Source organism: Vanessa atalanta, chromosome 13 (assembly GCF_905147765.1).
Source record: "Vanessa atalanta chromosome 13, ilVanAtal1.2, whole genome shotgun sequence".
Taxonomy (NCBI): Eukaryota; Metazoa; Arthropoda; class Insecta; order Lepidoptera; family Nymphalidae; genus Vanessa; species Vanessa atalanta.
The window spans coordinates 6,802,630-6,817,065 of NC_061883.1; the positions used below are offsets into that span (position 1 = coordinate 6,802,630).

Below are 14,436 nucleotides of genomic sequence, written 5' to 3' on the forward strand. Positions count from 1 at the left end.
ATACGACAGGGCTTAGCAATTTGTGTTGCTAAATCTAAACCTTGTTTACAAATCAATAGGAACGCAAGGATTTGTTGATAAATAATTGAATTTGTTGGCTAAAAGTCAACGTTTCAATAGTGAAAGTGGCCCGACCTGTTCAGCTTACACTTGGATTACGCATTTCACCGAGCTTTCCAAACAACTTAGCGTTGAAAGGATAACAGCAGGATTATTCAGTAGAAATTAAATAACATAGACACGAATATTAAAAAACAAAACTTATCTATCTTATCATTGTATTAATAGACTATAAAGATAACATTGTCTATTGTTATATTTAGATATATATGTCTTGCTTATTAGTACATATATTGAAAGATACATAATGTTCCATTTTTAAATGTCTTTAATAGTATAAAGACTTATGTATGTACGTATTTACTGAGATTTTTTTTTATTATGCGTAACTTGGAAATCAACTAAGTCAATAAACATAAAACTAATACCATAATATGCAGCGTTTTTCGGCAAAGGGTTTAGTATATAATATTTACCAATAAGTATATAGGTACGCTTCGCACTTTCATGCGCTTTAAATTTAGACTATTGACGTGACCAGCGTTAATTTAATGTTCTTGTATATAAATATCAACATTTTCCTGAGCTAAGTATCGCGACCCCCAGTGTGGTGAGGCTTGTAGTGTAAAAGATTCATTCATTTTGTAAATAAAATATATTTTATTTTACAATAAAAAAACCCGGTTATAACAACCTTAAGAAATATATCAATAACTAAAGTGCGACGAATTTTATACGATGTTCGTTTGATTGCGATAAAAATATTACTAATACATTCGACAAATATTGTTACAAAGCCTTTATTATTAAAACAATAACGTCTACATAATATAATTGAAACAGTTTTAGCTTTATTATACATATATAATAAGAGCTATTTTAAATTCAAATAAATGTATTAAATCGCTATCTAATATCGCTAGTACACAGCGCAAACAACTATACACCATAAAAGGTCACGCCTATAGTCTAGTTCGCATTCCAACGCAATAAAATTATAAGACGTTTCAATAATAAGGTATATTAACGTTAAAATTTTCTACAAACAAAACATAACTCATAATAACATACATTACAAAAACTGTTATTTAATGATCCATATGTGAATTTGGAACACAAATCAAATCGACAGTTTAAATAAATAAAGACTTATTTATTTGAAGGTTCAATTTGTTTAGATTCAAATTGCATAAATACCAGTTATGTTGAATACAACTTGTGGTTGAACAAAATGCAATAGATTGAAGAGATAAATTCGCATCCTGCTTATATATCAATAATATTGGTTTCCATATATATAATTAATAATAATCAAATAAATATAATCAAAAATTACAATACATGATTAATTTTTAAATATCGAATTATCGTTGCGCATAATAATTGCATATAAAATCATTATATTTAAATGAAAATAAGTTATTTATAACCAAACTGTCTCCAAGAAATGCAAGTGAATTATCGTTCTTACTCGTGTGTTATTAACAAGAATTTTGATAAAGTAGATTATATCAGAACGATAACATTTATTTACCTATAAAATATATGACTTAATCAATTTAACTCTGATTCGTTTGTATATAAAATACACACATCAAGAGACTCCTTTGTATTTTTTGTTATTCTGCGTAGTTTCGGATTTGGCCACCAAATCTCACTCAAAGAATGACTATTCCCATTTTTTATTGTACTAGCTGCCAGTCTTGACTTCGTTCGGATACTAAGGATTTATCTCGTGGTATTTTTTAATCTGAGATTTAAACATTCAGCGACCGATCTAAAATATATATATGTATAATTAAAAAATATGCAACAGATTTTATCATTACATAGTATGTATATTATAAAGCCTCTTACCGCTGTCTGTCCCTATGTATGCTTAGATCTTTAAAATTACAATACGGATTTAGATGCGGTTTTTTTTAATAGATAGATTGATTCAAGAGGAAGGTTTATATGCACAATATAGTAGAGAAACACTGATTATAGAGGTTTCCAAAGTTTTTGCGCTTACATTGCAAATGCTGGCTCAAATAAATTGTGCGTTTAATATAGATCAATATGGCCCTTTGCAGCATGTCATTTAAATGAATATTTTCGAAGTTATTACAGGTTTAAAACGAAGGGACATAGCGGTTTCTATTTTCTAACGACTGAAAAACTGTGAACATTTTAAGACATATTTAGTGGCAGTATTGCACCCGTGCGAAGCCGGGGCGGGTCGCTAGTGCTAAAATAAATGAAAGTTGTATATGATTAGCATTAAACCCGAGTATTGTAATTATTTTGAGTTGTGCCTATGTTTTTAAGTAAAAGAAAAAAAATGGGGTCACTTTAGTTACATTGGGATTATATTGGATTGTCTTAGATAATACCCCCTAACTAACTACCCACTTAAATAAATTTCTATTTTTGAAACGCCATAAAGTAATCTGCTAATATAATTATGATCAGACATAAAATTGGTAGAAAACAATACGCGAACATCTGGGCGTTGTAAATGCACTGAACTGTAGAAAGTGTGTAACGAGACAACTTTCGCGGCCGAATTCGAGAGAAAGTAGTCCGGGGCGCCCGGCGCATACATTATATCACTTTATCCGACGACTTTGGATTATATCACGAGACAAACAGAAGCATAAACATAAATAATGCTATAAACGTAATTAAAAAGCCTCTAAATGCTTCACTGTTCGTCTATGGGCCTTCTCTTCTTTGAATTAGGAACACAAATTGAGCACATAAACTCAGCGGTTCTTTCTGGTCTTGAAGCCGCAATCATCGATTAACATTCACGAGATGTAACCACTAGGCTAGTTTGGTAATAATGCCATAAACAAAAGTTTTAACATAGTGTCTTTGTGGTCACACTATAATATGTAATGCCTACACTTTTATCGATGGCACAATACAAGCTGTATAGTAATAACATCCGTTCCTACAGATAAATGCCGGCGGATCGGATCCCACTTAAGCGAACAGCGCTATTGAAATACATGTAACGCTAACACCAAAATAATCTGACACTGTTTTATCTTTAATTTTTAGAGACATGCTCAATCGAATTAGAATTTTGAGATTCTCGGTACAGGAGACATACAGCGTCAAGATTTTGGGACGTTTCGAGACTTCGGCACTCTATAAAAACTACCATTTTGAACATAATACAAAATTCAAACATTTGGAACATAATTTCATCGAATATTTAGTAAAATCATCTATACATTTATTATGGCCCTCAATTCATTATAAATTAATCTTTAAATAACACCATTGTGGTACGATTGTGAAAAATACGAGTATCGACCTAAAACTTTCGAGACCTTCAAATTTGGAAAAGTCCCCGAACTTCGGAACATCAAAATATACACATTATTTATAAATAAACGATAATGATAGTCACCAAAATATACGGCTACCTCATCTTCTGAAGTAGGAATATAAACTTTGCGCAGCACCTACGATCCGGCGCAATATATGACGTTCCAACTTTTAAATGAACAAGTTTTTACTCGTTTTTCGGTTTCGTAAATTTTTAATCGGAGTTCAATTAATTTTATAACCACGAAGTCAAAAATTTTAGGAATATCTCCTTTCCCTTTCAATTTTCTCGCGTAGGCACGGAAATAGCAACCGTGCGCGCCAAATTAGCGTATCCATGTGTTAACAATTTAACACGCCTATTTACAGAGTGAACAATGGAAGGTCACAATCCGTCAGTCAATACATACAAATGAGGATTCCGATGAGGGGACTATTTCCTTATCATTTGATTTCAATTAGATATATAAAAGTTTATATACATCATTTAATAATATATCTATCCGATTTGAACCCCTATTTATCTATGAAATAATCAGTTAAATAGAGTTTAAACACTATTTTATTAAGCTATTGCATTTTTTATACCTATTTTTAATAAATACAATACGTTATATTAAATTATCTTTAGTATATGAAATACGTCACAAAAGGAATTGAATAAATAATAGAAGGTTCAACGAAGCGAAAATGCTTTTAGAGCAAGTTTAAAAATAAAACGTATGAGAATATATTACACACGAGAAACTCTAGCCAGCACGATGACCTTAAGAAGCTGGCGCCGTCATCGCTGATCTCATTGACGCGTGCTCTGATACGTACTACTGTCATTGTTATAATTGTTAATCCGACGCCAGACATGACGAAACTCTGAATAACATTAACTAATGATATACGTAGCTAATGGTGTTCGTAACTGGATTTAAGGCTTTGTAACTTTTTGTAGGGCTTGGCAGGATTATTTCAGTGACTTTCATAGGTGCTATTCATAACCCGTTACTTTTCATGACACAATTCGTTTATAGTATGCATATTATGATATTAATGGCTTCATTTAAAAAGTCCTTATAATTTTTTTTGCATGTTTCTAAAGTCGTGTGCGACGTATAATCTTATACGATCGACTTTAACTCGTATTCGTAAGTAAAAAAAGATCAGCTACTAATGTACAATATCTATTTATTTAATATAAGAAACTCGTTAGTCACTTACTCTACTAATAGTGAAGCCATATTTCAATTTGGGTAAGTGAGATACATTCACTATTCAAGTGACATTAGCTAACTTCTACTTCAATCAATAACAGCAGACGTAACCGTTTACCGCCAGTTTACTTATTTGCGTATAAATTTTCGGACGAGGAACAACAAAACTTTGCTTTATTTTACATATATCGCGCCTCTATAGAGAACATTCGTACGAATTCACGTGCTTTGCGAAAACACATATGCGAATATATGGCACCGGACTATCACATTGCATTTTAAAAGTGTAGTTAGTATACATACATAAAAACGCATTTATTTAAAAAAAATACCAGAGAATTGTTTTTTAATGATACCAAGATTATAACAAGATGATGACGATGACCTTAAAGATGCCGCGTCATCGCTGATCTCATAACGAACACACTAGATCTGATACAGATATATACTTTAATCATTTCATACTCTATTGTTATGTACAATGGAATTTTTGGCAGTTGTTTTTAATATACAAAAACTATATTATTTTTATGCTGCTTGGATTCGTACATGTTGTTCAATAGGCGTGAAAAGACGGCAATTCATTTCCGTATTGCTATTTCGATATTTATGGATATTGGATGAGAAGTAGATGTCGAAGCTTCTATTTATTTAATACTAGATAAGACTTATCTGCATGTTGTCAAAGTCGGCGTGTGAGTTAGTAAACGGCAAAGAGACAAAGTATATTATGTATATACAAAAAACTGCTGTACCGTCCCGTCATAGATTCGCTTGCGCATACCACAATAACGCCCTGATTTCCAGATATAAATGCTTCAGCTTAATAGGACCTTCGTTGATGTAGTTTTACTTCAATTTTTTTTTTATTTGTAATCAATTTTTTACTCGGCTTACGGTTGAATGAATTGGCAGAACTCGTCACGTAAGGAAAAAGAGTTATGCTTAGTGCTTTCTATTGTTTACTTTATGGTTTTATGTAAAATTATTGACACTTATTTTTTGTTATTATGTTCCTTCACGCGGGATTTTCAATATTTTTATTCCAATGAATAAAAATGACAATTCATTAAATTATTTTAAACCGTTGTTAATTTGTTTTATTGGATATTTAATACATAAATATATAGTCTAGGTACCAACTGTATGTGCCCCAGCTATCGTTTTTTTAAATGTTTATACTGAGTAAGGTTTAAATGGGTAATGATAATATTTTAATTCCGTTTTATATTATATGCACATAAACGGTATCCGCGAATTAAAACGACCTATTTCAACTATAGGTATATAACTACCAAATATGTCTGCGGATCTCAAAGTCAAAATGAATCATGAGTCAGTGTGAATCACTTAAATCTATTTACACGAAATTATACCTGTGACTGTGTTGTGATTTTGTTTCCTACCTGTTTTGGCTACCTGATAGTTAGCGGATATCCCACCCATAGATAATGGCATTGTATAAAGGTAAACTGTTTCTTACACTGCCAACAATTCTGATACTATATTACTGGAATTATTTTAACTCAGGGAACACAATAATATTAAGTTATACCCAGAGTCCCGACTAAGTGACAATAAAATGTCATACGTGCTCTACGTAAAATACATATACGCCAACAGCTGTTGTTTATTTTATTTTATTAACCTTTAACATTTTCAAGATAAAGGGACATCTTGACCTACGATACATTATGTAAGTTACAGCAATAACTACGTTAAAACCATATTAAGCGAGTTTTACGAAGAACAGTCCAACAGCGCGTAGTAATAAAAACCGAAATTAATTCATATAAAAGTTGATGTTCACTAATATATTTTTTTATGTGATATTTCATATAATTATGATATATTCTGAATATTTTATAACATTAATTAAGCATAAACACTGTTGACCTTACTTATAAACGTTTAGCAATTGTTACCACACTTTTATCTCTTTCTATCTTAAAAGATTTTACGTTCGAAAGAAGAAAAAAGTATAGTTCAGTTGAAATTTTAAACCATTCGTTCAATAAACATTCAGTATTTATTATATTTTGTCAATGTTAACTTACTAATTTATAGATAAAGATACGATTCTGATAAAATGTAAACAATTTTTGAAGGATACGACATGTAAATTATATAACATACATTATATAATTTATAATTCCACCTGAGAATCTTCCATACGTAATCTCGATACTGACATAGAAGACTCGAAGGTTTTTTACTAATTTGTAAATAAAATAATCAACAAGATTACCGTGTACTACTTGTATATGTAATTAGTTACAGAATCGTCACTCGTCGTCTTTATCTTCGTACATATAGATTACTTTTTCAATTAAAGCATTACCGATGACACTTCTAAAACATTCTATAAATATAATCTAGTCTGTAGCTTACACAGTTTCCGTCCCACTATCAATAAGAGTTCCTTAAAAAGCTATTATAAATATGACATTATCTTTCTCAAGACGATTAATTCCAAAAATCGATGATAAAGAAGTATATGAAGCAGCTATACTACGAACCGTTCATAAAAACATTAATCATTTACCGAATCGTGAAGGTACAAACCGATTTCATGATAAGCAGTTTGTAATTACATTACTATACATTATTTAGTCACACCTTCGCGCGTGTTTTTCCCGAGTATTTCGTTATCACGTGACGCAATATTACTACATCGATAACATACAAGATTCATAATTTTAGATAAAAATGAATGAATATCAATATTATACATATCTCCACTTCCTGTTGTAATCGTTGCATAATTTATATGATTTCTAATGGGCGCGATCGGATTGATATTTTATGCTAAGTTTATTTTTTTTTTGCAAGACGACGTTAATTATGCGTGCTTGCTAAAACTTATTTAATCGAGTCTTTCAAATTATAAAATTCATAACTACGGTACAGAAGTAGTAAACCATAATTTATTTATTTTTTTGTTAAAACTTGATATCGCTTGCTTGTTTGAGTTTTTTTACTAAGTAAAATAATTTCGCCCTGCTAATATTCGAGGAGAAGATTTTGTAAATTATTCCATAATGCCGTTCCAATGTAGATCTTGCTCGGATTAGAACCCGCAAGTAACTAAGTCATTTCAACTTCCATATTTACTGTACAATGAAAAATAATCTAAAAAACATGCCCATATGACTTTAATTTTATATCATGCATATTATGTCATAAACTGTTTAAGATGTGCTTCGTGAACGCATATATTTTTTTCCTTAACAAAATCATATAAAACAAATCATACCACGCGGTCTACTCCGGAGATATTTATACTGAAATACATTGAATACTCAACAGTTACAATCGTTTCGTACTTAAAGAGGATAATAAGCACCGATTGTTCACAAACTATTAAAGAACAATATACAAAACGTGACGTGTTGCTACGTGCTATTATTTTATTACCACTAAAATGATTGTAAAATCCGTATCAAAATAACATAAAACTCATTGTGATAATATAAAATATCCTTCAAGATTTTATGTTCAACCGTGATGCAAGCGATCTGTTACTTCAGTATAAAAATCTTTATAATTGACAAAGCAAAGTCGTCGGTAATTGCGATGCGACTTTTGCGTGTCTCGGCAACAGGGTCGCTCGAAGACTAGATCATTTAATGAGCTATTGTATTCTTCGATGACCGGCTTTCCATGTTAGTAGCGAACGTCAAAACAACCTAGCTATTACATTATACTATCTCAAAGCCTTGGTGAATTCAAAATACATAAATATCAATGATAATATTATGAATATACAAAATCAATAAATTTTCATGTAAACTTATTTATTGTGAAACGTTTTAAAAACAACTCTAGAATTACACAAATACAGGCGGATTTATTTTCGTATTTTTTTTATTTTATTTTGTGAAGCATTGTTCGAAACAAATGAACAGCGATCCATAATTTTAATAAAAAATAATCTTACTTCTTATAATAAGAATCAAAGCTGTACCCACCGATGACATTACACACTGACTATGAGCTTCTAAATTCAAAAACACTTAAAATGTATTACTAGTTAAGAAATTATTACCACCGTGCTTATTTGTTTTCATGAATTATTTTAATTATAATTTTTAGAAAGTACAGCATAATTATAGAGGTGCCGATAGATAATAAATTATTTAAACAATATTTATTAACACTTTATAAATTATTAATTACAAAATTCTTCACAGCTCATTGTTATATATACATATATATTTTCACACTAATTCAAAACTCAGAGCAATCAGTAAATATAAATGTTATTTTGGGGTAAGTAAACATCACTTCGGTGACACTGTTTGCTCTTATAGTTTGGCTATTGTAAAAATGAGACAGGTATAGTTTTGACAGGCAAATACATTGCAAGGTTTTGCGATATTCTTGACAAACAGAGATGAAAACAATTCAATTATTAACAGTTATTTTCATAAAGCATAATAAGCTCAAATTAAATCACATGACAAATATCAAAACTAACGATAATTTATTATTTAGGTAAGTATAACTTAATGCCTATCCGTATGCGCATCTCTAGGCATCTTTTTTATCCCATAACTACCATTATATTCTTACAGAAGAAACTTAAATCGCATATATTGCAGTGGACTGTATTTATCAATACTAGACAAGTGGAATACCTCTGCAAAAGAATATTTATATTAATATATTTGCAAATTTTAAATATATATAGTACGACTAAATTTAAGATACTGTCATGGTTGGTCAAACATTCAAAATGGCTGTTTCATATTCGATTTTGTGAGATAAATTGGCTATTGTATACACCAACAGATGTCCACAATGGACTAGATGCTTTAGCCATTATTAAAAGTTGAAACGCCATATGTGCCAATAAGAAAATTGTAATTCTAGTTTAAATACAATGTACTTTAACTTAATTTAAATATAGTTTAGTGTAATACAAATTTATTAATATTACTTCTGGCTCTTATTTATCTGGCTTATATTTTTTTCAAAGTACCTTCAGACGTCATACAAGACAGAAATTCCTATGAATGTATTTTTAAGAATGTATCCCGGACGTTCGCTTCATAATAATAAAATGAATCACCTTTCCAGATAAAACAAATAATATATAATATCGGAAAGATTCCCGTGTTAATTGAAATAATTTCAAACAAGACAAAAATCGCAAACAAAAGACTCTCGGATAAATATATAAATAAAGTACATGACTAAGTATTTATCAACGGACTTATGTTTATGTTAAATCGATATCGACGATTGTCTTGAGACTATATTTGCACAAATGTTCATGTGGTTATGGCGTATTTATATCTGATGTCTTATTAAGTTATCCGTTATCTGTTCGAGTGTCACATTACAATAATAGCGACAGACGTCCGGCGTCTTCATTGAAAATCGGATCATGATTTGAACATTTTACGACATCCTGTATTTGCGGAAAAGATCAACGCAAATTTTATTTACATACAGCGTCTGTGATATATTCTAATATTCAATTAGTTAGTCGTATCACTGTTAACATCTTATAAATGTTATATCTAGGTAATATTATGGAACAGTTTCATCGATCGTAAAATTAAATAACGGCATATATGTTTACATGCCTCTTCAGATTCATCTCAAGCTAGTTATATGAGTGTGGATTTAAGCTCTTTGTTAGGATCGTAAATTTTATCTAATGATAATAATGGTACAGTCTTATATAATTCATTCGTGTTATATACTTGTTGATGGTAGCACTGCTCGTTAAACTGCAGCAAGTAACTAGTCACGAGTATCATCACCACGAGCATACAGCACGAAGCGATGAGGCGTGACGCATCGTGACCGTGACGAGACCTAGGGCAAGCGTCCTCGGCTCCGGCCAACCATATCAATACTTAATACCTTAACAGACAACACAAATTCAACAAAATATTTCATTACCAATAAAAGACGTAAAATATGTAAATATACGAATCCGGCACTTTTATATTGAACTCTCGTTCTCGCGTATTTGCATTGCAAATATAACGTCTAAATAAAATCACACCGACATTCCTTAAATGTCGATAATCGTAATCGATGTAACGGTACTAATAAGCGAATAAGTGTTTATTCGGTCTTTAACCCAGGACCTTGTTATTTTTTCGGATGTATAATCACATTTTACAATAATTATTGGTTATAAATTCTGCAACCGAACGATATACGATGTTAATGATATTCAATTTCGACCTAGTTTTAATGCTAAAGCGGCCAGCGTTGGAACAGGGTCGCAGACGTTTGGGCGAGGTGAGCGACCCCGTGCTATCACGGCGATCATTCCGGTTTGAGGATTATCAGTATACGTCACAGCTGCAACGCAACTAGAGCGGGAACATCATATTTCACGACCACATGCATTTGTATGAATGTACTAAATTTCACCTATGTGATTAACACAACAAAACATAAAAAATCATTGTAATTCCAACATTATCTTACGTAATTGATTCTGATTCGCGATGTACGCAGTTATTTGACAGAAGTAAAAATATAATATGCTTGTCTCTTTCTTAAGTACGGTGTTAAAAAAGATGACGAACCGTTCAGTAATGCTAAATTAGTTTACAAAAGAAACAACGGTTTTTATCGCCTTAATAATATTACAACTTTGAAACATGTGTAAAAAAAAAATTAACTGAAAATTCGAGTTACCTTAAACTTGTTTAATATTTTAACTATGAGTTTCTTTTATCGAATACTAAAATGTAAAAACAATCTTAACAAAAAAGGGGATTTTTCAAATGATTTAAGTATTTCTTTGTTATTTGGTAATAATTTTTTATCATTTACCATCTAAGTAGGTTACAGAGATAATATTTATACAAATCGAAATCAATAAAAACAACGTACTTTATCTGATAAACAATAGTTTAAAATAGAACATAGGAAGAGTCGCGAATTTTATATGTATAGATTTATAATAAAACAAATTTATTCATGAAATACCTACTCAACTTTCCAGCTAGTCGAGACTAAGAGCGATGAGCTCACATGGGTAACGGTAAAGTTGTTCATTAGTCTCATCTCGATAGAGGACAACTTAGCCTCCACGTCATACGAACACTAACATTACTTTAAATTTTACTTAATTACTAGCTCGTCTCGAGTTCGAAAGAGGAACATTCGTACAAAGTTATCCATATCCTAGAACCCCTTTTGTTATTAGGCGATGCTTACGTTATTATAACGCCTATCCAATTTAATCTCTCTAGACATAGTCAGTCAGTCAGGACAAACGATTTTATAAATATAGATAGATCATTTGGATTAATATTTTTATGCGTGTTAGATATAAGGCAAGAGAAATATATGAATAGACTTCATAAAGACGGAGTATACTCCTTGCACAGTAATAAATTACTAAAGGATGTGGTTGAAGTAGAGCTAGCTGGGTGAAAGAGAAAAACACACAACACTGATCCTGAATGAATGGGATGATTAGTTAATACTACAAATATAGAAGGAGTAGGAGGTTGCATATCATATAGATTAGGATCAATAAGTGACGACAAACTTTAAGAATGTTATCGTATTGAATTAAAAAAAAAATACGTTTGCACTCAACACAGAGGTGAATAAACTCGCCGAAGTTTTGTTATTTTTTTTGCCTCAATATATCGCATTAGTATATAAATTATGCAGTCTATAAACTTGTTTAGAGTTTTTTTTTTTTATTCTCAAATAAATATCAAAATACATAAATAATACGTTATGTTAAATTATTATAAAATATAACAAGACATGCCATTATAGGGTTAATACAAATGTCATGTTTTTTTCCATTATATTTATAAAATTATTTATATTTATAAGAAGATACATGCAAATATTCGGTTGCAATTCGGTTTTCTCGGAATTTTTGTATTTTGTGTGGAGAAACTAGAACAGACATTAACGAGAGCCTTAAACTGATAATTTAATATCGATATTTTATAAAATTCATAAAAATTTCTTAAATGTGATCATATAAATCCCAAGGTTTTTATTTAATTAGAAGAAGTATTTCCTGTTGCTGTTTAGTATATCTTTCGAGTGTTTTTTTTTAAATATTTTCTGTTTAAATAGTATAAATCATGTCATGTTAGGAGTCATTGGTCTTTGGATGACGACCGAGGGACCTCTAAATTACACACAACAGTAAGTTAACACTACAAGCTCTATGTTAGGTTTAATAGTGATCGCTTTCCCGTGAAGTAGTCTTATTAGTAGTAATGTTTTATAATATGTACATAATTTATATTTCACTTTATGAAAAAACCATTGAAAGGTCAAGTCGACATCTGCACGAGAAAGTGTTCGTTAAGCGCTTACGGCTCGTTAAAAGATACTTTCCCTTAAATCTTGAAAAATCATTGAATAGATAGAGCAATAGGCGCTTTGAACAAAATTTACGGAGTCCTTATACTATTATTTTATATGAGGACTTCGTAAGGTAAAAGCGACTGTAAATTTATTACTTGTAGTATTAAAAATTTTAGTTTAAATGTTTAATAATAAATAGTTTTCTATTGATTCGGTTTCGTTCAACGGTAGGAAGTTAGCTAACGTAACACACACCAGAGCAACACAAGTCATGCGTATCGCCGACTATCGGAAAGCGTTCGATCAACCGTCTTATTATCTAATAATGATATCTCATTTTATTACCTCAACAATGGTTACCTTAGTAACTTCCTATCGCGTTACGTTCGCTTAAATCACATTTCTTACGATAATTGTCACTAACTTCAGAAGGAAATAATAATTACTATGAATTATACAATTATTTTCGTGTCGTGTTACGATGGCCCGTCAAACAAACTCCGAATTATCAATGTTCAAATAAATCAAACGAAGATTTGTTTAAGAATATCTTATCGCCCAGAACGTGTAAGGAAGTTTTGATAATAGAATACGTCGAAGATTTAGTTACCTCTCGTTTGAAGGACCATCGTTACAAAGTTTACGGTTGTAGATGTGTTAGTTACCGCCACCGTGTGTGTGTGTTAAATATTTTGTAACTTACCATCACATGTAGCGGCCATGAACTTCCCATTTGCAGAGAAATCCATAAGAAGAACAGTACCAGGGTGCCCTTTGAGATTCTTAAGCAGCCAAGGGTGGCTGAAATCTGTCTTTCCTTTCCATTGTGCACGTTTCTTATTCTTTCCACCGGCACGGGATTCGGTTACGGCGGAATCTTGTGTTGTCTCAGTCGAAGCTTCTGTAAATAATTAATAATATTCCGTAATTAAAATGTACTAGGTACGAGTCTTCGCAAAGATAGAATGAGGGTCCACATAAAACATTTATACAGAACTCTATTGGTTTTATCGCACGCCAAAAAAGCTCGCAGTCAGTATCATTAATAGTCATCGTCATATTTTATCCAATTTACACAAAACCTTGATGAATTATACACTTAAATGTACCTTATAAATCATTCCGTCAACTAGTGAAAACGGTATGAAAATCTGTTCGGTAGTTTTTGAGTTTATTGCGGTTTTATAATATTTAGTATATAAAGGCAAAGAATTCATCAGTAACTAAACATTTTCGTAAAAACATTGATCCGTCATGATTATGATTGTAAATTATAATTAACGATCGTTAATCGAATTAATCATCTGATTAATCTTTTACAAACATAAAAATTTAACGAGTCATTTAATACTTGTCAAAACTTAAAATAATATGGATTGTTATAAAATTCAATACCAACAGCAAGCATTCATACAAAAAATTATTCATATATCATAAATATATTTCCGTAAAGGCGTAATTAGTTTTACGTTAAATTGATAACTATACTAACGTAATAATGAACATTACGTGATTATTACAGGTAGATATT

General features: G+C 30.9%; 1 protein-coding gene across 2 annotated transcripts in view; it reads right to left on the minus strand.

Annotated features, from left to right (window-relative positions):
• The window catches only part of LOC125068063 (transducin beta-like protein 2), a 71,889-nt gene that overhangs the window by 53,898 nt on the left and 3,555 nt on the right, over window positions 1-14,436 (minus strand). For both annotated transcript variants that reach the window (XM_047677052.1, XM_047677051.1), the window contains exon 2: window positions 13,609-13,806. In XM_047677052.1, coding sequence (XP_047533008.1) covers window positions 13,609-13,806 — 198 coding nt within the window. The remainder of the gene's footprint in view (window positions 1-13,608; window positions 13,807-14,436) is intronic.